This window comes from Embiotoca jacksoni, unplaced genomic scaffold (assembly GCF_022577435.1).
Source record: "Embiotoca jacksoni isolate LCO1_2020_lvr unplaced genomic scaffold, fEmbJac1.0.p SCAF_1, whole genome shotgun sequence".
Lineage (NCBI taxonomy): Eukaryota > Metazoa > Chordata > Actinopteri > Embiotocidae > Embiotoca > Embiotoca jacksoni.
In genome coordinates this window covers 9,621,249-9,642,627 of record NW_027185229.1, presented here as the reverse complement: position 1 = coordinate 9,642,627, position 21,379 = coordinate 9,621,249, and the positions used below count along the sequence as shown (strand labels likewise).

General features: G+C 40.0%; 1 protein-coding gene across 4 annotated transcripts; it reads left to right on the top strand.

Moving 5' to 3' along the window:
* The first annotated feature begins 1,786 nt into the window (after window positions 1-1,786).
* On the top strand, window positions 1,787-20,433 carry zmynd8 (zinc finger, MYND-type containing 8). Of its 4 annotated transcripts, none has more exons than XM_069154294.1 (21): window positions 1,787-1,869; window positions 6,707-6,780; window positions 7,065-7,216; window positions 9,551-9,772; window positions 9,969-10,082; window positions 10,515-10,580; window positions 10,786-10,878; window positions 10,968-11,055; window positions 11,369-11,424; window positions 11,538-11,615; window positions 11,730-11,845; window positions 11,935-12,434; window positions 12,528-12,662; window positions 12,825-12,980; window positions 13,194-13,730; window positions 16,686-17,189; window positions 17,463-17,659; window positions 18,350-18,430; window positions 18,538-18,616; window positions 18,716-18,955; window positions 19,140-20,433. In XM_069154294.1, exons 1-21 carry the CDS (start codon window positions 1,856-1,858, stop codon window positions 19,313-19,315), a joined length of 3,678 nt encoding a protein of 1,225 aa, XP_069010395.1. In that variant the 5' UTR covers window positions 1,787-1,855; the 3' UTR covers window positions 19,316-20,433. The 4 variants fall into 4 exon arrangements, with proteins under 4 accessions (XP_069010395.1, XP_069010662.1, XP_069010569.1 ...); XM_069154468.1 differs by lacking the exon at window positions 1,787-1,869 and adding an exon at window positions 2,742-2,848; XM_069154384.1 differs by lacking the exon at window positions 1,787-1,869 and adding an exon at window positions 4,317-4,787.
* Window positions 20,434-21,379: the final 946 nt, after the last annotated feature.

Sequence of the window (21,379 nt, the reverse complement as noted above, 5' to 3'; positions counted from 1 at the left end):
TATTACACACTTTGCACTAATACACACACACAACATGCATGTGTATTCCCTGCTTTTGGCAACAAATCTGTTGGCCTCTTAGACAAAGGTTGTCAACTGGGACCTTTGGTTCAGTTCATACTTCTATGGTAGTTCCTGACATACTGTAAATACGTTTGTGTGTAGTGTACTGTTACCCCACAAGAGGTCAGTGCGGTCTTTCTTCCTGTAGAAGAGGAGGCCACATTCTACTGAGTAATGCAGGCAGGGGTTTCTCAGCAGCCAAATTATATATTTTACAAAAAGAAATATGAATTTCTTTCATCTTTTTTGACACCACTGAAAACTTCAACAAACAATGTATTACAGCAAATAATCTATTTTTCCTAAAGAGAAACAATAATTTATTTTTCCCTTAAAACTATCTAACCCAATATATCTTTCAGAATAATGCTCCTTGCTATGATACCTGCCCAGAATATTTAACATAATTATATATGCCTGAATTGGTGGATAACCTATATTCTGCATTTAAATGTACAGTAGAAGCCTTGCTGTCCACTACGACACCAATTCAAATTTAGTATTGACAGTGAACACTGAGCTTAAGAGTGCATATAGGACAGAAAACAATCATCTGTGTATAAGTACCCATAGTTGTTAATTCAATAGACATTTGAGAGATAAGAACTACATCAGTGGCCAATTTCCTCACAGGTAACATCAAACACATGCCTTAACTAACCACTTCTCAGAAACAAGTGATGGTGAAATATAATTTGCTTTGTTAAAATTTTCCTCAAAGTTTATGTTCATTTACTTTTGAGTGGAATAAATAATCCCTCTGTGATGGCTTCTTCCCCTCAGACATTCAGGCTGTATTTATTTCTATTTAAGGTGACACATAGGGAGACATATACACAAATGCACATCACATATGTCTAAATTATTTGTGACTGTGAAATATGTAAAAAAAATTTAAAAAAAAAAATAAAAAAAACCCATTTATGTTGGTCAAAGGGAGACTGGACTTTTCTTTAATATGTAATTTTCAAAAAAATGCTAGAAGCAAAAAAACCCAATGCAGATTAATGAGAATAAATGCAAGTGAACTGTTGACAATGTACTATGAAGTTGCTATACATTTTCTCTTGGCTAATTGAAAATCTTATGAAAATCTTGTTGATTTTGTCCTGTGGCTAAGGCACACAGCAACAACTGAAAGTCTTGCAATTGTTTCTTTATCAGGAACCTCATTGTTAACATGCAATAAACCCAGTTCAAAGGCCAACATCAGGTGAATCACATGCCTGTAAGTTAGTCGACTTGTTATTAAACCTTTATTCATTTCATTTAGAGTCTGCTCACCCTTTGGTTTTATTTGTATAGCAGTTTCGTTGTCTTTCACATGGTGGTTAGTTGAACTTGTGGGTGGGAACTTGTGAGACAAATTCCTTCTTAAGGATACACAGGCCTGTTCTATATGCATATAACTGCTCACTATCCTTCCCAGCTGCACCAAAGGTTCCCTCTGCAGGTGTTTATGAAACAACAACAGCCGTATGCTGTCATCTTGTTGGCTGATATGTGTGCAGAGGCTGATTATTTTTATCTGGGCCTTGCTCTTCTTGCTCTGAGTACTGCGTTTCAGCTTGCCTGTGCTACACAAAAGACAAGCAGCCAGGAAATGCACTAGCCAATCAGCAGCTGCCTTACATTTTGTCAGCGCATGGGGCCAGTCTCAGTGTGGCTTTTATCCGAACAGTGGAGTCGGACAGCTTGGAGAGCCGTGGCTGTGCTCTAAGCAGGGTGAGGGCTGACAGGGCTGTCCTCCATGTTTTAATAAGCATTGACATATCACACAGAGTTTTTAGCCATGCATCCACAGAGGTAAGCCTTATTTTCATTTTTCTCACATATACTACCTTGTTGACAAGGCACCAACCACTGTGTGTGATCTGTGCCTGGGTAATAATACAGGTTTGTCTGACAGACTGGGGGAGGGGGAAGAGTATTTGTCACCCCACAGCATAGGAGAGGAGCTTGAAAGGAGAGCATAGCATGGTACAGTACAACAGACAGTCTCTGCTAACTGGATGGCTCTACTGATATCTGTAGTTGTGGGCTATAGGTCAAATGCAAGGTCATTGTATGTTCATAGTATACTGACCGAGAAAACCTGCGGTCTTTTGTAAAGTTCAAAAGGGAACTTAGGTCTTGTGGCTGTCCCTGGTCTTTGCTGTCAAGATGACAGGCCCGGTGAGGGAATCAGGGCAGGATGGGAGAGACAGGGAGCAGTGCAGAGGAGAATCCTCAGAGGAATTAACAGATGGTAAACTGACAGCACAGCAAGTTTAATTTAGGCCTCAAACTGGAATGAGAGTAAGGCAGCAGGGTACGGTTGTTAATTGTTTGCCAGACTAACATGGCTATTACGAATAGAATACAACTGGTCTAGTTGCACAATTTTTCTACATTCCATCAAAACCTAAGTTCACCTCAGAATGATGCCATTTTTAAATAGGGGAATAAAACAAACATGGCTTTAAAGGGTCTAATCCTGTAAAGTGTTTAACAGTTTTCTATAATACCAATCATCTGCAGACTAAATATGTTGTAGCAGCTTATTTATCACAGGGTTGGAGGAATTGCCTGAGCCTAATGGTGTGCACTGCCTCCCAGTGTTGTTCTCTGCTGCCGAGTGTCAGCCATTTTAGAGAGCTTCCCCTTTCTGTCCCTCTGCTCCAAGCACACTGGGTATTTGTATGTAAGAGAGAAGGAAAGAAGAAGGGAAGGACTTCCTCTGAAAAGGCTCTGCATAGAAACCTCATCTCATCCAGAGAGGCTTGAAAACCTGTAAATCGACCAGGTTAGATTGAATTCTGCAATATATAATGATGTTGGTGTTGATTTTATGTGTGCATGGATCATATAAATTTAGCTCAAGTTTATATCTTTTTCTGTCAGTTTATCAATATTGTTAATTATTCATTTGATATATTTCAAATAGAACAAATAACAATATGTATTTTTTTTATTTTATTTTTTTTATTTTTTTATTAGTGAATGATGTCTGACAGACTACTTTAAATATGACCATGAGAGATATGGCCTGAATATAATGGTGCCAATTTTGTTGCTTGACCAGGGTTCAGGAGCAGTCTGCATTGACTGAAACAGCAAATTCACCAGTCAATGCTTTGTGAATGGTGCCTGCTAATGCGCTTAATCCCTTCATTCCACTACGGTGTGAGGATTGGTGCAGGCAACACTTAAATCTGGCATTACACCTACACACACAGCCTATTTAGTTTGGTGTCTGTCTTGAAAGATCTCCTTCAGGCAGGTTCCAATATATATACAAATACTCGGCTTTGGATAATGAAGGGGGCCTTAGGGGTTTTTTCGATAAAAAACCTGAACTACCTGGTTAAAAATCCTTCAAATGATATCTGTTCTTCCTCCCTCACAGAAAAATCCAGACTCTATGAATATGCAGATGTTTTGCTACACACAAGATGCCTCCCACTTAATGAAAGCTCATTCTTATTGCCTGCGCCGAGGTTTCACACTTCCAAACTCGTTAAAATATTACAAATCATGGCTGCAGGTACACACTTTTACTTCAGATTTCAGGTGACTGTACAGAAGCTTTCCACCTGCAGTAGCAGAATCCGATAACAGTCTTTTAATGTCAAGCTCTGAATATTCATCATTCTTAAAATAAAAATCCAGGAGAGGCAATACTGATAAAAACATTTCTAAGTAGGGGCAGACTTTACAAGAAGACCTTCTTGGACATGGGTCGATAATATTGTTGTTCGTGACTTTTTGGCCTGGAAGTGTTTCTGTTTTGAAGGGCACTTGAGTCGTTCCCGGTCTGTACCACTGTGTTGAAAGTGTGTGCATTTTTGGGATTCAGGCTTCGTAATGCATACATGAGGTCACAAAATATGTATAGGATTGCTCTTGTAGTCAGTTTACGTCATGCTTTTCCTGCTCAGATGCCCACGCAGATATTAATATGACAGAAAATATTGAGAAAGCATAAGAGAAAGAGGGAGGGAGCAGGTTATGCGGTCTAGGAGGCCTTTGACATTTTCAGCCCTATCTTTGTGTCCACTGTTAAGACCCATGCTGCATGTTAGCCTGCTGGGACACATAATAAGCTGCATGTGGTCCTGTACAGCCGATTTGACTGGTGCCGTGTGTACGTGCTGTGTGTGCTGTGCTGCGCACAGTGGTCAAAGAGAGGGAGAGAGAAAGAGACAGAGAGAGAGATTGAGAGAGAGAGAGAGAGAGAGAGAAAGAGGGAGGTAGAGGGAGAGGGAGTCTTCAAAATGGACGCCATACACATACACTGGCTGAGAGCACAGCGAGGGAGGGAATCTGATCCTCTCCCTGTCAAGCCTGCAGGGCTGCATCTTATATGTCTGTTAAAAGGAACACAGCCAGTATATGTCTTTATGGGGTTTTAATGGAGTGAGGGACTTGGTTTTCAGGAGTTTTTTCGTGACAGCGTGGATGAGTCCTCTCTGCATTGCAGCACTGTGCTTGAGGAGAGCGGGGAGAAGGGAGCCTGTGTGGCACATCGAGCTGAGCACCCAATCAGGCACCTCCATGTGTTGCCCAAGCCAATCGGCAGCTTGCAGCTGAGGTTAAAGATTGACAATTGCAGGAGAGAGCAGCAGGGAGAGAAGGCCTTCTGGGAAACCTGGACCCATCTTTTCCCTCATCCCCCAACGTCCTCAATAATTGATAGAGATTAAAGAATAGGCTGAAGAATCTGTTTGTGAGTAAGGAAAAAGGTATGCTGTTCATTTCCTACATTGAGGCATGGTTGTTATGGCAATGGTGGGTGTGGAAAGAGATGTATCAGTGGGCTGTATTGGATGTTCTGTTGTGTTTGATTTAAGGAAATGTGTTTTTGTCAGGATGGGCCGCATTGATTTTTATTCCTGTCCTTGTCTCTCTCAGTCCCCTGGTGTCTTGTTGCTGTATTTCCTGGCCTGGACAGGTCAGGATGTTGTTGGATGTTGCTTGGGTAAACTGTTTGAGGCTGTCCAGACAGGGTAGATGAGAAGGCCAGTGAAGCCATTTCACAGCACTCTTGTTTGTGTCTGCAGATGTGTTGTATTTCTGTCTTTTCATCCTTCTGTTGTGACAGAGGAGGATGACAGGTGTGGGGGTTGGTGAACAGGCACATAGAAATGGAGGCACTATTTTTGCCTTCAGTGAATACTTTCAAATGGTGCTCTCTTCAGGTGTAAGTGAAATGAAAATTATCTCACCAGAAGCAGTCTGAACAGTAAGGCCACTGCGTCTGCTGTGGCGTCAGAGAAAATAGTAACAACAATAGGATCGACAACAGGGCACCTGCGAACCAAGGTGAATCATGTTGGACTTATACTAAGAAAAACCTGTTGGGGAGATTTTCAATAAAAGGTGGCTGACAGTTTGCATTTCAGCATGCATTTTCCCAACAGTACAGGGGCTGTGATTGTGCAATCCTTGATGATACTGTGTCTTTTATTAAGTCACTTGAACAATGAATATTACTGTGTGTTTATTCTGTTTACATGATTTTAACTTGTTGGATGTCAGAATATTCAGACATTGTAGATTCTACTGTTCTGTGTTTTTGTGTTTACTATTTATAGACCTGTAGGGCAGTGGAGAAAGGTGCCTGCTATTTATCATTGAAGAATGACACTCCACATTGAGTTTTTTGCTTTACTTGAGTTAAAGATATGTACATGTTGTCTTCAAGCTGTTGATGTATGTGCGTGATATCATTTCTATGTCATCAGTATTTTCGTCGTGGGGTCTTGAAAGTTGCAAAAACAGTTCGTGGCTCGTTTGTTTTCATGCAGCGTGGTCCCACATCATTTTTTTTTTTTTTGTTATAATTCTTTTGTTGTGTTTATTGCAATCATGAAACAGAGTAGTAAACTAGATGTTTTTGTGAAATGATTTATTTTATTTTGTAAAGTTTTTGTCATTGTATGTGAGTATTTTACCTATTAAACATTTCTGGCAATGAGTGTTTGATGAAAAACATCCATTTATTGACAATGTTGGATTCACGGTAATCTTTCATGTCATTCATATCAAGACTTTAAAACTTATGATTTTCGCACAGCACTGAAGGAGAAGTAGTGATTTACAAATGTGTTTTAGTATGGACTTTTACTGGGGATTTGTAACACTTCTGTTACCAGCTGGGCAACCCAACTCAAACCAGATTACTATTAGTTTAACAGCAAACCCAATGGCAAAATGGACTTTTCTTAAAATAACTTCATTGACGCAAGACAAGTGGAAAATATAAATTGGCAGGTTAGACTGTTATATAACATTTGCAATACCACTATTATGACTGAAAGACAATAATAAGAAGGATCAGGATTTCTTGGATTTTTATGACACTGTCTTAACCAGTTACTTTGTTAATAAGGAAACCTGGCAGTGTTTTATACTTTTTTTTATTGGGTTGAAATATTGATTCAATTATTGCATCGTACTTTTGCCCGTCAAGGGCAGTTAGCCTGCTAGGCTAATGAACTAGTGCAACTAAAAATGTAGTGTTCTTTATACACCATATTGTATTTGCTTTAATGAGTTATTCTAACATAATGATAATAGCGCAAATAATAGATATGACAAATCTTAAGCTGTAGGTTACATTTGACTGGGGTACCTTTGACTATGCTCTTTTGTGTATCAGTGCCGTAGAGGAAGAGGGAAAAACTGAAAACCAGACGGTAACAGAAGACATGGAGATCTCAACGCGATCCAAAGGTAAGAACATACTAGTCAAGGTTTGTGTTTAGATAGACTGGAAAAGCTCTTTTTTCCTCCACCTACATTATTTCTGTACTTGTGAAATGTGAAGTAGTTTTATTTTGGCTGCTTTGGTTAAATAGCTATTGGTCATATTTTATAACTTATTATGTTTCCTGGTTCAATTCAGTGGTGTGAGTATAGGAAAACTCTGGTGTGCCGTTTCTAGTGTTTTTCTTGCTTTACGAAGGCCGACAGTGTGTCTTCCCTGTTTTGTGTAATTGTTGACACAAACTCTGCAGTTTCAGACTCGGGACCAACAGAGCGGATGGTCCAAAAACGAAAGATACCCAGTCCATCTCATTCATCCAATGGTCACTCCTCTGCTGAAACCTCACCCTGCCCAGTAAAAAAGAAGAAGAAACCAGGTGCTGTTAGCGGCAGCAAAGACCAGGTACCAGTCAACTCACAGCCCATGATTCAAATGTCAATAAAAACATTTCCCCTGACCCCACTACCAAAATAAAGAATTTAGACTTGCTATTCCTCCCAGATGGGTTCATATTTATTCTCTGACCAGTAAAAAATTTGATGGAGAAACTTTTGTATTATCTAGAAGTCTAGCTCTTTAATCAAAGAGTTAAATAAACGCTACATTTATATAGTTTGGAAAATATACTTTAAAGTGTCTTAATTAAAGGGTAATTTCACCCAAATCACTAAAAGCGTTGTTTTGTTTCTTACACCAGTGGCACTAGCAATGTGGATCATTTTGGTTAAACTTGTCCAATGTTTTAGATGACAGAACCTCTTTCCACAGATTTGTGCAAATCTGTCATTGTGGACGTACAAAAATGACATGCGATCAAATGCCCTACACTTAACAAAACAGAGGTTATGACTCCGACAGCTGGCCGGAGCCATTATATCTCTGCGTCATCCTTTCATCCCGTTCTTGTGAACGCAATATCTCAGGAACGCCTTGATTGACTTCCTTCAAATTTGTCACAACCATTCACTTGAACTCAAAGATGACCAGATTAGATTTTGGTGGTCGAAGGTCAAAGGTCATTGTGATCTCACTGCACATGATTGGGGATGTAAATCAAGAATGCATACGCTAATGATGACAAAATATCACACAAATGTCTAATAAGATAACAAGATGAAGTGATTATATTTTATATCCAAAAGGTCAAAGGTCACCTTCTCTGTGACAACAAAATGTTGAGCAAAAACTCTTCTCCCGTCATTGAAACTGTGGTGGTATTATAGAAGCATCCACTTTCTCTTAGCTTCATTGGGCAAATTTCCTTAAAGTCTTCACTACATATAGTGAATGAATTTGCAGTTCCAATCAAGTTGCAGTTTAAATGCAAGTCTGTTTAGACTTGCATTTAAACTGATATGATCTATTGCATTGGTGTAGGTGCTGACCAGGCTCATATACATTACCAGAAAAAATATATTTTAGATACCATGACCAATAATTCTGATGACATGAAAAATATTGAGCATGTTCTTTGAAAATGCCAGGCCTGTATTTATTCATATCAGGGTTTTTTTTTCAGGAACAACCTGTTCTACATCCCACACACATTACACACATCCACAACTGAGAGCTACACAGTTTAACTATAGTTAGAACTGTTGGTCACTTAGCATCTCCACTGGAGCAGAATGGGATGAAATTATTTAAACCAAATTTGATTTATTTACTGTAAAAAGAGAATATTTATGTATTTAGACTTGTGTTTTCCTCTTAATTGACCCCCTGGTTCCTTAACTTTCACCAGTATTGTACAGGCTGGGACAAAGTCATAATGTTTCAGACAAGATTACTGCAAGACTGGCTGTTTGCCATTTACAATAATGGCCTGTTTTCATGCAGCTAAAACTCTTTGCAATTTAATAAGCACTATTAAATTCCAGCTTTCTGTTAATAAGTTTGATTCCTAATTCCACTAGGAGTTTAGCATTGTGATGTTATCTCAATATATCCTAAATTTGTTTGTGATTTTCAACTCTTATACGCTCCAGGGAAATCTAATTATTGAGGACTCAAGGAAATGTATGTTGTGCACTACAGCCTATTAGTTATGTCACTGTTTTTTTTTTTTACAAAGCAAAGTTTAGGATTGTTTGTCATACTGTACATAAATGTTGAAGTACACTTTTAGGTATTTGTTCAGTTTCATTGGATACTACCAATAACAGTAATCTAATATGCATTTCAATTGCTGTTTAATTATTGAGTTCTGAGTAAATGTGCTCTAGCAAATGCCAGTATTTTGGTAAAATCTGCAATCTGACAAAAATGATATGATTACTTGTGGCTTATGATTTAGCTCGCATTTTTCATGTGCATGCTTCGCTTGCTTTATGTTTAAAGCAGTTCACAAACATACACTAGGTAATTGATTGCTAGTATCTCTGACTTCTTATATAAATTCCTTGAACTATCTGATATTCTACCCGTTTAGTCGAGGTCGTCCAAACTGTTCACACTCCTGCCCATTGGTGATGTTGATGCCATAAAGCACAGACTTAAAATATGAACCAGGATCTATTGTTTTTTTGGTTCCTATCAATGCATATGATGTTGTCTCTTAAATCTCAGCACTGTCAAGCAGCAGTTTGTGTGTCACGTGGAGCTCAGAGCAGTTTGTGTTTTGGACAGGAACTCTCGTGTGCTTTTTGTTGATACTTTGCATGTTTGCTTGGCTTCTCTAATCTCTGGCCTGATTTTAACCTTCCCCAACTTGTGTTTCTTTTGCCTGCATTCCAGTCAGAACTAAGACATGGTCCCTTTTACTATGTGAAGCAGCCAGCACTCACCACAGACCCTGTTGATGTTGTACCGCAGGACGGCAGGAATGACTTCTACTGCTGGCTGTGCCACCGCGAGGGCCAGGTGCTCTGCTGTGAGCTCTGCCCCAGGGTGTACCACGCCAAGTGTCTCAAACTACCAGCCGAGCCTGAGGGCGACTGGTTCTGTCCGGAGTGTGAGGTACTCACCCTGGAATTTGAAATAGAAATTAATGTTGTTTAAAGCTTGTAGTCAAAACCTGTGGTAGTACTTGTTTAATTATGTAGGATCTAACAGTGAGTATGGACATAAATGACAAACACACGTTGAGCCTTCTTATGTTCTGTGCTGTCATGGGATGTAAAGAAAGTGTTCATTTCCTTTTGATGTCTTTTAGAAAATAACAGTTGCCGAGTGTATAGAGACTCAAAGCAAAGCCATGATGATGCTAACTATAGACCAGCTGTCTTACCTACTAAAGTTTGCCCTGCAGAAGATGAAACAACCAGGTGTAAGTATTCTGTAACCTCTGTCTTTCTTGGGAATTCATGTTACCAAACAAAAAACAAGCGTGTTAAGGCAGTTTTAAAGATGGGGTACTGTGTTTATTCTTCTTTTAATTTTTTGCTGAATCGTACGTTCAGATATATCAGTTGGATATTGGCATGCGCTCTTTACTGGCTAGTCCTGATTTTTAGATTGCCTGTGCAACTAAAAGACACTGTATTCCCATCAGATGGTAAGATCTGCACCGTGAGGTGCTACCTGTTCACATATAAGTCCAGCATGATATAATATTGATTTGCATGTGCAAATAATTTCTAATAAGAGCACTAACAATCACGGTCATTGTATTATTATGGGCCTGTCGTGGCTGGAAACCATGAAAGTAAACATGCTAGCTGGTGGTAAGGATACAGCTGCCCCTCTCACTCTCTTTCAGGACCATCCCCGCTTGTCATCTCGCTCCCCCCATGCAGCTTCCACGCAGAGAAAGACTTTTAATTGGGTAATCAATTACACCACTAACAAGACCCCGTTATGATTTCTTCCTCCACTGGTTTTCCTCCTTTTTATTTGAAGCGGCTTTTAGAGTTTTTAGTAGTAGCATGGTGGAAGCATGTTGGTGGGCATTAGAGGGGACGGTTGTGTAGTGAGTCCAGCCTGAGAGTTTGTTTACCTTCACTCTCTTTTCTGTTCAATCAATTTTCTAGACTGAACCCTTCCAGAAACCTGTGTCGCTCGAACAGCATCCGGATTATGCAGAGTACATTTTTCATCCTATGGATCTTTGCACGCTTGAGAAGGTGAAATGCTAAGATGCTGTGTCACATTTATTTGATACTGTACAAAGTTAATCAATTTGAAAGTTGAGTAATTTTTATTTGCTCTACAGAATATCAAAAAGAAAATGTATGGCTGCACTGAAGCCTTTTTGGCAGATGCAAAATGGATTTTGCACAACTGTATTATATACAATGGAGGTATGTTGCATATTGTTGGAACCATATTAAAGACTACTCATGTAAGGCTGTTGATATATTATGTTGTAGCACATATAGTATACCCAAATCTATAAAGTATATAAGATGAATATAATTAATTTTAAATTCAATGTTCACTACTGTACATAACTTATATATATTTTATGTTACTAGTTTTTAATCACAATTTACTCAGATTAATTAATTTAGGTAACATGATGTTATTATTAAAAGTTCACTGAAAGACAATTAGCAACTCATAGAACTTGGGCCTCTGTAAATTGTTTAAGATTAATGTATGTCTTTATTTCAGGCAATCACAAACTCACTGCTACAGCTAAAGTGATAGTAAAAATCTGTGAACATGAGGTATGTATGTAAAAGCATTTTTAGTATGAGTGTCACCATACCCGACAGCTAAAACTTATTTTATGTCCTTTGATTTTTTTTTTTTTTTTTTTTTTTTTTTTTTTTTTTTTTAGATGAATGAGATTGAAGTTTGCCCTGAGTGTTATCTATCTGCTTGCCAAAAGAGAGACAACTGGTTCTGTGAGCCTTGCGTAAGCTAGTTACCTGAAGTGTCTGTTAATGGTGCCATCAGATTATTTACCCATTCAAATACAGATCACCAGAATACAACTCTGTAGTTCCAGTGTTTTACTGTATGTCTGCAGAGTAACCCACACCCTCTAGTGTGGGCCAAACTGAAAGGATTTCCATTCTGGCCTGCTAAAGCTCTGCGGGACAAAGATGGACAGGTGGACGCTCGCTTCTTTGGCCAGCATGACAGGTAGCAGCCCTTTGCTGTCAGACTTGGAGACACATTTCAGGCTCTATTGTAACACTGGAGACATTGTGTTGTTGATCTTTATCTTACAGAGCCTGGGTTCCTTTAAACAATTGCTACCTCATGTCCAAAGAGATTCCATTCTCTGTAAAGAAGACCAAAAGCATCTTCAACAGTGCCATGCAAGAGATGGAGGTCTACGTTGAGAACATGAGAAAGAAGTTTGGAGTGTTTAATTATGCCCCTTTCAGGACACCCTACACTCCTGACAATAACTTCCAGATGCTGCTGGATCCCTCCAACCCCTCGTCCATTCCCATCAAACCTGACAAACAGGAGAAGATCAAGCTGAGCTTTGATATGACGGCATCACCCAAGATCCCATTGACCAGGACCATTGTGTCTGGGCCTGGGTTGGGAGGAAGTACAGCAGGGCGGCGGCTCCCTCTCGGCGACATGCCGCGCTCCCCCATGAGCACCAACTCCTCTGCCCACACAGGTTCAGATGGGGAACAGGAAACTGCAGACAAGTCCCAGACAAAAGCAGGAAACAGCCAATACAGTGCAGGAGAAGAGTCCATGGACTGTACAGGTATTCAACCTGGTACATTTTATTGTGTCGGCAAGTATGACAGTGTCTATCAGAAGAGAAATAAAATATCTCTTAAATATCTCTTATCTACAGGCTCACCTGCTCATCCTCGACCTGGTCCTGCAGGCAGTTCCTTGGACAGCCCTAAACCATTCCACTCTCAAGCGCCTGGCATCCCCAAGCAGGAAAAGACACCACAGACAGGAAGCATTCTGAACCTTAATTTAGGTGAATCTTCTATGGCTTTGAAATAGAAATTTGTAATAGGCATGTATGTGTTTTGAAATTTCCACTCTGTGAGTAAATACAGGTCACTGGTAGATTCTAAAATTAGAGCTTTTATCTAGTGCTGATATCAATGAATTCCCGCATGCTTGCTTATCCTCACAGATCGAAGTAAAGCAGAAATGGACCTGAAGGAGCTGAGTGAAACGGTTCAGCAGAAACAAGGAGCCACACCAGTCCTCACCTCCCCAAAAAGACAGATCAAGAGTCGTTTCCAGCTGAACTTGGACAAAACCATTGAAAGTTGCAAGGCACAGTTGGGTTAGTACAGATACCATAGAAAGCCAAATTATTTCTGTGCTTTGTTACTCAGTGGTAACTTAAAGTTGCTTAATAAAACACATTTTGGGAATTTGCTTATTACATTATATGTTTTCTGTTCTGTCATTTTGGGCCTACTTAAACTTCTCCTTGATAGATCAATTCTGTAACATGTTGAATTGCGGTGTGATAGCCTCTTTCTTTGATTTGCAGGTATTGATGAGATCTCTGTGGATGTATACAAAGGTGTGGAACACAGCGATTCAGAAGACTCTGATAAATCTGACTCCAGTGACAGTGAGTATGCCAGTGATGAGGAGCAAAAGACCATGGACGGCCAAGACACAGCCCCCAACGAGGAGCCACAGAAGGAGGCTACCAAAACTAAAGTCAAAGACCAACCTTCCCCAAGCCAAACAGAGGAGGAGGGTAAAGCTGATATTCTTGGAGCATCTGAAACTGCAGCTGCTGATGCCAGTGCAACAGTGTCTGATGCTCCAACTAAGGAGAAAATAAGCGTTGATTTGGAGAAAGAGAGCCCAGAGAAGACCAAAGCTCCGCCTGAATCACCTGCTCCCAGAGAAAAGTCTCAGGTGAAACAAGAGACAAAGCAGACTGTGCCAGTGGAGGACTCTGACTCAGAGAGGGAGCTTGTTATTGACCTTGGAGAGGAACCAGGCGGCAAGGGCAGGAAGAGGAGCAGAAAAGACAGCACCGCTATTAAAGAGTCAACTGCTGGTAAATCTGATGGTGAGTGTTACACTTTCCCCGCTGATACCCTGAGAAATAATGTAACACTGATTGCAGTATCTTTTTTTTACCATTTGTTATGCGAAAACATCAGTTACTAAACTTTATTACAGGTGCACAGCAGATCATGTTACCTATCAAAATCCAAAGTACATAGATAACGGCTGCAACATTATATTATTAAAAATCATGAAAAAAAAAAAAAAAGGCTGAAAATCATGAAAATAATTCGAATCAAATAATACGATAGTAACAATTGAGTATTTAGCAGCAGTTGCCTCTTTAACAGAGACAAATAATAAAAATCAGCATACATACATCACATGTTCTTAGTATATGCTTGTATGTAAGGGATGGATTATCTTTTCCAAATGCCACGACTTCCTGTATCCTGTACCTCTATCTCTATGTTTCAACCATGGTCCAGCCATATACAAAGTTTTGGCCTAGTTTTGTTCATCTGGGGTTCAGAAGTCTTATATCTTGGGAAAAAAAGAGCTCTTATGTAGCCTAGTAGTTGGGCTCTTTGTGCTCTGTACTGCTTTCCAGAGGGCAGGAGGTTATACAGTCCATGGTGGAGACAAGTGATGTCTTTGATATTCCTTTTGGCTCTCCTAAAGCTCTGTTTCAAGTCACTGACAGGTGGGGGCAAGGGTCCTATAATTTCATTTTCCCTTTTGTTCTGAGGCATCACAGCTTCCATACCATTAAGAGATGCAACTAGTCATTATGGTCTGGATGGATAGAATATGAAAAGGACTGGAAGGGGGAAGCTTGCTCTCTTCATTGTGCTCTCTTAACTAGAAAGTTATTATTTTTGAATCTACAGTTGCTGTAAAGAGGGGCAAGCACTATGTGTGTTTTCCAGAAATCCACAATAATCTGTTTTGTTTTGTTTACATTCACATTCAGATTCAGATTATTTCTGTTGCACCAGGCCAAGAGCTGAATCACTTCCTCACTGTAGGGCTGTTGTTAATACTGATAAGACCCACCGCTGTTGTGTTGTCAACATATTTAATTGTGACTTGTGTCTTATATTTTGCACAAAGATTTGTGTGTTGTCAAGGTAAACAGAAATGGACAAAGGACAGAGCCTTTGAGGACGCCTGTGTTCAGAATATTGGAAGTATTATTTTCCCACTTATATTGAATAGGGACTGAATGTAAGAAAGCCTAGAATCCCGTTGCCGAGCGGGTGATTAAGTCCCAGTAAACCCAGTTTACACTGAACCTGAGCTATAGTTGTGTTGAAAACTAGGCTGAAGACTAAAAAGAGGAACCAGACAAAACAGTTCTTGTTTTCCAGATGTGTCTGACTCAGGTGCATTACTGATTATACAGCATCATCTGTGGAACAGTTCTGTAGATAAGCAAACAGTAGCGGATCAAGTGTCTGGGAAAGAGTATTTGTTATGTGTTCATTGATTATTTCTCAAAGTACATCACATTAGGAGAGGTGAATCCGTTGTGGTCGGTAGTGATTGACGCATTGCACTGGCAACTTTTTGTCACAGGTGTAATAATGTTATTGGCTTTGAAACATGAGGGAATGACTGCTTGATTCAGAGAGGTGTTAAAGACATCTGTTTGGACTTGTGTGGCCGTACAATGTTGTCCTCAAACCTTCCAAAATGATTATTTAGTGCATAAAAGAAGTCAACGTTGTTGCTGCAGGAAGACATAGTTGGTTTGTAATCTGTAATGGCTTGTGTGCCTTTCACATACTCTTAGAGTCTTTGGGATTACAGTATTGACTAGATTTTTAGTCCATAGTTTAGATTTGGCCACGCAGATATTAGGGTATATAGCCAGACTTAAAGGTCACATATTTTACACTTTTTTCACGTTTTATTTGTTGTCCTGATATTGAGAAGACATTTATGTGGTACCAAGAACCATTTTGATATAGTTATACATCTTCAATCTTAAGCTTCTCTCTGGAGCTCGACCAAAAACCGTCTGTTTTGTTAAAGACTGAAGGCGGACATTTGACATGAGCATGAGTTCATGACATCACTAACTTTGAGAAATCCAAACAGCACAGGTGCTGAATACGGACTGTGTGCATTTCTCTGTGGAGTGTTTTGACAATTTTACAGTATTTGTAGAGCACCGAGACCTGCATTGTAATCAAAACAGAAATGGAAATCTAAATTTACCCAATATGTGACCTTTCAAGGCAGCGATCATACTTCCAGATTATGTCCAATTCACTTGTAAGTCAGGGTTTTGGGTTGCCGTGTACAGTGATATCTTTAGTATAATTAACATCCTTGACACACTTGCTTATTTATCCAGTTACACTCAGCATATTATATAAGTCATCAGGGGCAGCCTCTCTTAACTCGTTGCAATCTGTGCACTCAAAGCAGTTCTGAAAGCTGACATACTGTAGCAACCTCAGTCTGATCAGTCTGAGCCTGATCTGCTTCACAGCGGGTTTTGAACCGGTGGTAGGGGTTTGTGTGCATCGTAGGCTAGCATTCTGGTTCCCAAGATGGGGTCGTTGAACAGCTCTAAATGCATTTTCGATGTCATCACATACACAATCCAGCGTGCTTGCTCGTCTGATGCCATAGTCCACATATTAATAGTAATGTGGAAGGACTGTCTTCAGGTTGGCCTGATTGAAATCACTGGCAATGATGAATATATCTTCTTTATGGTTATTTTGAAGGGAAAGGATTTAGGAATATAATGTAGCTAGAACTACCCCTGTATTCTCACAAGGAGAAATGCATACAACTGCGATGGTATTGGAGATGAACATTTTAGCAAATAAAAGGGTCGACAACCTTCAAAAATTCAATATCTAGGGAGCAGTGACTTAAAACAGATTTGGCATTGTGCACCAGTTGATGTAAATGCAGATGCTGCCCCGGGATTTGCCACTGAGCGTGTTGTTCTTATCAGCTTTGTAGAGGCAATACTGGGATGTCTTTTTTCTTCCAGGTAAAGCTCTGTCCACATCAACACCCTCTCAAAACAGCACAGCCCCTTCCACACCCTCCAGCGTTTCCACGCAGTCCACTATGGCCGTTCCTGTCAACGTGGTCTCTTTTACTGCACCCTCTCCTACAACCATTAGCCTAGCATCCGTGTCCAGTGCCGCCGCAACACCTCCCTCTTCCTCCTCAACATCCACCACGCCAGCTTTGAAGAAACAGCGCCCCCTGCTGCCCAGAGAGACAGTGCCTGTGGTACAAAGAGCTGTGGTGTGGAATCCCACTGCCAAGTTTCAGACTTCCTCCCAGAAGTGGCACATGCAGAAGGTGCAGCGTCAGCAACAAAACCAGCAACCTGTGGCAACAACAAACACGCCGGCATCGTCTCCCAGGCAAGGCCAAGTTCAGACCCAGACACAAGCAGCTGGAAATAGTTCTACTGCAGTCTCCTCATCTTCAGTACAGCAGTCTTCACAAAGCACACGCTATCAGACCAGACAAGCTGTTAAAGGTAAATAACACGGTTTGGTCACAAGTTTCACAGTATATAATTATGACATTACACTGTGTGTACCAGTATATATCAATATTTCTTCATGTAAAATGGATTAGAAAATGTAGAATACAAATATTTTATATTTTTGGTATAGCACAAAAGTACATGCCAAGTAGATAATTAGTTGTTATTTTACAATTCAAACTCATCAACAAAGGTGCTTTAATTATTTAACCCAGTGTTTTTGGCCAGTATATTGTTGCTGATTAATAATGCTTTTTATTCTAGCTGTTCAACAAAAAGACACTCCACTTGGCACATCCACATCAACTGTCACCCTGGTATCCAGCAGCCCAGCTTCTGTTGCCATGGTGGCAGCATCAAGTTTAGGCACAGCTACCACATCTTCACCGGCGGCAACAGACCTGTATATCCCCACTGCCTCGGCAGATGTAGCTGCAGACATTGCCAAGTACACAAATAAAGTTAGTAAAAAAATGTTGGGCATTTGCTTTGTAGTGAGTCCCATCCAGCGGCTTTGCACTAACTGACTGTTCCCTGGCAAGCATGGCAATTTGTTGTAATTCTCCAGGGGAAAACATTTCTGGTGGCTAGTACACTTGAGTCACGTCAACTCTTGACCATTTTAAAGGAGCATTGTGTGGGATTTAGTGGCATCTAGTGGTGAGGTTGCAGATTGTAACCAAATGAATATCCTTCACCTCACCCTTGCCTTTCAAGCATGTAAGAGACTCTATGATGGCTGCAAAATTAATGAAAAATGAAAATGGTCCTCTGTAGACTCAGTGTTTGGTTTGTCCCCTCTGGACTACTGGCAAAAAAAAATGGCGGTGCAACATGCTGGGCTCCATGGAAGAGGACCCACCCCGATGTAGCTATGAGGGGCACTTTCCAAGATAACAAAAACGCAATATTTCTTAGTTTCAGGTGATTATACACGAGTGAAAGCATAATTGTAATAATACATAATATATTCCATTTCTGCAAATAGATCCCCCTAAATCCTCCACACTGAACCTTTAAAATTACATATTTTGTGATGGCTACACTAATTGGGGCTTGAAGATAAAAAATAAAAATAAAAATGACAAAGCACCAAATTTGTGTTGTTTGTCAAATGACACATCATAATAAAGCCATTTTCTCTTTTTCAGATAATGGATGCAATCAAAGGTACAATGACTGAAATCTATAATGACCTTTCGAAGAGTACTTCAGGGAATACAATAGCAGAGGTAGGTGTTTGCTGGAGACTCTGTACAGACTGAATACTTTTAAGCTCACAACCGTGGCTTTACAAATGACTCTTTTTTTTATCCTAACATGCCCACTTGTTTTCCAGATAAGACGACTGAGAATTGAAATAGAAAAATTACAGTGGTTGCATCAACAAGAGTTGTCAGAAATGAAGCACAATCTTGGTGAGAACTACATCGATCATCTATTAACCATGCAGTCATTTCCTCTCCTGTATGATGAGTTCTACTTGTGTCTGGTCATGCTTGTGTTCTTCAATCTAGAGCTTACGATGGCAGAGATGAGGCAAAGTCTGGAGCAGGAGAGAGAGAGGTTGGTGACTGAGGTGAAGAAACAGATGGAGCTGGAGAAGCAGCAGGCAGTGGATGAGACAAAGAAGAAGCAGTGGTGTGCTAACTGCAGGAAAGAGGCGATCTTTTACTGCTGCTGGAACACCAGCTACTGTGATTACCCCTGTCAGCAAGCCCACTGGCCCGAACACATGAAGTCCTGCACTCAGTCAGGTAACAGTGTGTGTCACCACCAAAATGCTGTTGATAATAATATATAACAAAAACAAAGACTATTGTTGTATTGCTTCCCTGTGAGGAAGTCTTCAGCCTTTTGCTCGCGTGTCAATCACCATCCACATTATTGGTGACATTTTCATAGATGTAATGTATTTTTTCACTTTTGTTCTATTTGTAGCCACAGCCCCACAGCAAGAACCTGAGGCTGAGCCAACAGCAGACCTCCCAAACAAAGGTTTAGGGCAGACTAGCAGTGGCCCAAACTCTCTCAGAGAGACGCCAGCCTCTGCACCATCAGACAAAGACTCTGACATGGAGAAGAGCACTGACAATGTCGCTGTCACTTTGTCGTAACCAAGCTTATCGTTCTTGAAAATGTAAATGTATAGATTGTTTTTTTTCACTATGAAGATATGTCGATGTACATTTTTCTGTTCAAGAGCCTGTTCCAAATTAATAATTAATCATTCAGAATATTTATATTTATATTTTTTGTTTGCATTTCAGGGCTCACATTCTGCCCCCAGTGCAGTGCTGTAAAACAAGTCTGACAGCACATAGTTGTAACCACTAGAAGGGGGCAGTTTAAAAAAAATGGATACTGCATATTCATGCACTCCTTATGAGTCTATTCAAAACGCTGTCAGTATAAAGAGCATGCCTGAGTGTCACAAAACATGCACATAGTGTAATGGACAACAGTTAAACAGTTTACAACTGCAAAAATGTAACCCATGTTAATGGACCACCTCAGTTGTTGATTTAGAGGACTGTGGACAGAAATGTCTGTAAATTACTTTATTATTTTGTATCCTGTGTTAATTTATTTGTTATTTTAATGTTGCCTGTTGTATAAAGCAAAATAACAAATACACACATTTTAAACAAGTTATTTCTATGGTTACACTGGGGTCTAATTAGTTACTGAGCAGTCTGCAATCAATTCAACTAGTTTCAACGAGCGGTTCGGTATATAAATAGGTTATGAACAGAGAACTTAGTTTCTGAAACTTCATTGATAACACCATATTGAAAAGTTATTGGTTGTAGACAGTGCCATTGTAGGTTTTACCTTTTCGTTGTCTCTGAAGTTGTCCGGAACTTGTTCATGAGTTGATTTGGTTTTGTAAATGTAAATTATATATGCCAAATTTTTTAAATTTGAATATTTTAGGAATTCCAGAGATCAAAATCGGAAATTATTAAGGTATGAAGTCCAGAATCAACAGAGGGAAAAATATGCAGTTCTGTGTCAAAAGTCAGAATAACAGATGGCTAAAACTAAAGATTTCTGACATTATTGAATTTGGTGAACGTCAGTTCACAACCGCAGGCTGTAACTGCCTGCAGACAGACACTTTCTGTGACAAATATTCCGTATATCCATTGCATACTGTAGCTGACTTGTTAAAATCATCAGAGTTTAGGAAAAAAATCTTTCATGATTTAATTAAAAAGGTAAGTGACCTGTTCTGTGTTCTTCTTCTTTGGTTTTTAACAGTAGCTTGCATTCATATTGTTGCATTACTGCCACCTTCTGGTTGTAATGTCCTTCAATTACCTTCAGACTTAAATCCTTTTACTCAGCTCAGTTCTTATTAGGAAGTTGACCGAGCTCCTTCTACCATATCCATTGCCCCCACACTCCAGGATGCCTTTTAATCCTGTTTCTGCCAAACCTACTCTTCTCAACACATTAATCGTGTCATTTCTCTCTTCCGCATACCTCCCACAATTAGTCATCACGTTCAACTGTTTCTGACACCTGGCAATATTCACATAGTCCTTTTGGTTGTTTAGCAATACTATGAAGTGCGCTGTTCAATTTACTGTGACTTATTCACAACCTATTTATTATTGTTTCTTCTTTTCTTTTATTGTTACTTTTCCCAGGACCAACTCTCTTTTGTATTGCATATAAATGCCTTCCTCTGGTCTCGCGCTCCCATTACTGCTGTCACTAATAATTTTTCCCTTTACAATGGATTTTACTTCTGCCTTCGAGAGGGTAATGTTTGAGTCTGCTGTCTTTTTAATAGCTCGTTTCGCCAGTCTATCAACTCTTTTCATTACCCATAATGTATGGGATGTGCCCTGATCCCAAAACAATAGGATTTCTGCGCCTTGTCTCCCAATCCTTGTGTATACTGTCAATATTTCATGAATCAAATCCTCACCTGACATTAGAGTGTGCAGGGCAGAGACTGAGTCACTGAAGACAAGAGCTCGGGCTGATTTGTTTCGTTGAATCGATTCTGGAGCCGTGAATAACCGCTCTTCGTTTAAACACGGCTCGATCTTTAAGCGCCAAAGCCGAGGCCCGCAAATCAAACGAGCCCGGCCGTGTTCTCCGTGTCGGCTCCACTCCCGGCCACCAGGGGCGCTGCAGACACGACGCGTGTTCTTAACCCGTCAGCC

What these genes read in the sequence shown, in the direction of transcription:
- zmynd8 (XM_069154294.1), top strand. An exon ending in ATCTTTGCACGCTTGAGAAG is followed by an intron (nt 10,879 to 10,967) that starts GTGAAATGCTAA and finishes TTTGCTCTACAG; the next exon opens with AATATCAAAAAGAAAATGTA. An exon ending in AACTGCTGGTAAATCTGATG is followed by an intron (nt 13,731 to 16,685) that starts GTGAGTGTTACA and finishes TTTTTCTTCCAG; the next exon opens with GTAAAGCTCTGTCCACATCA.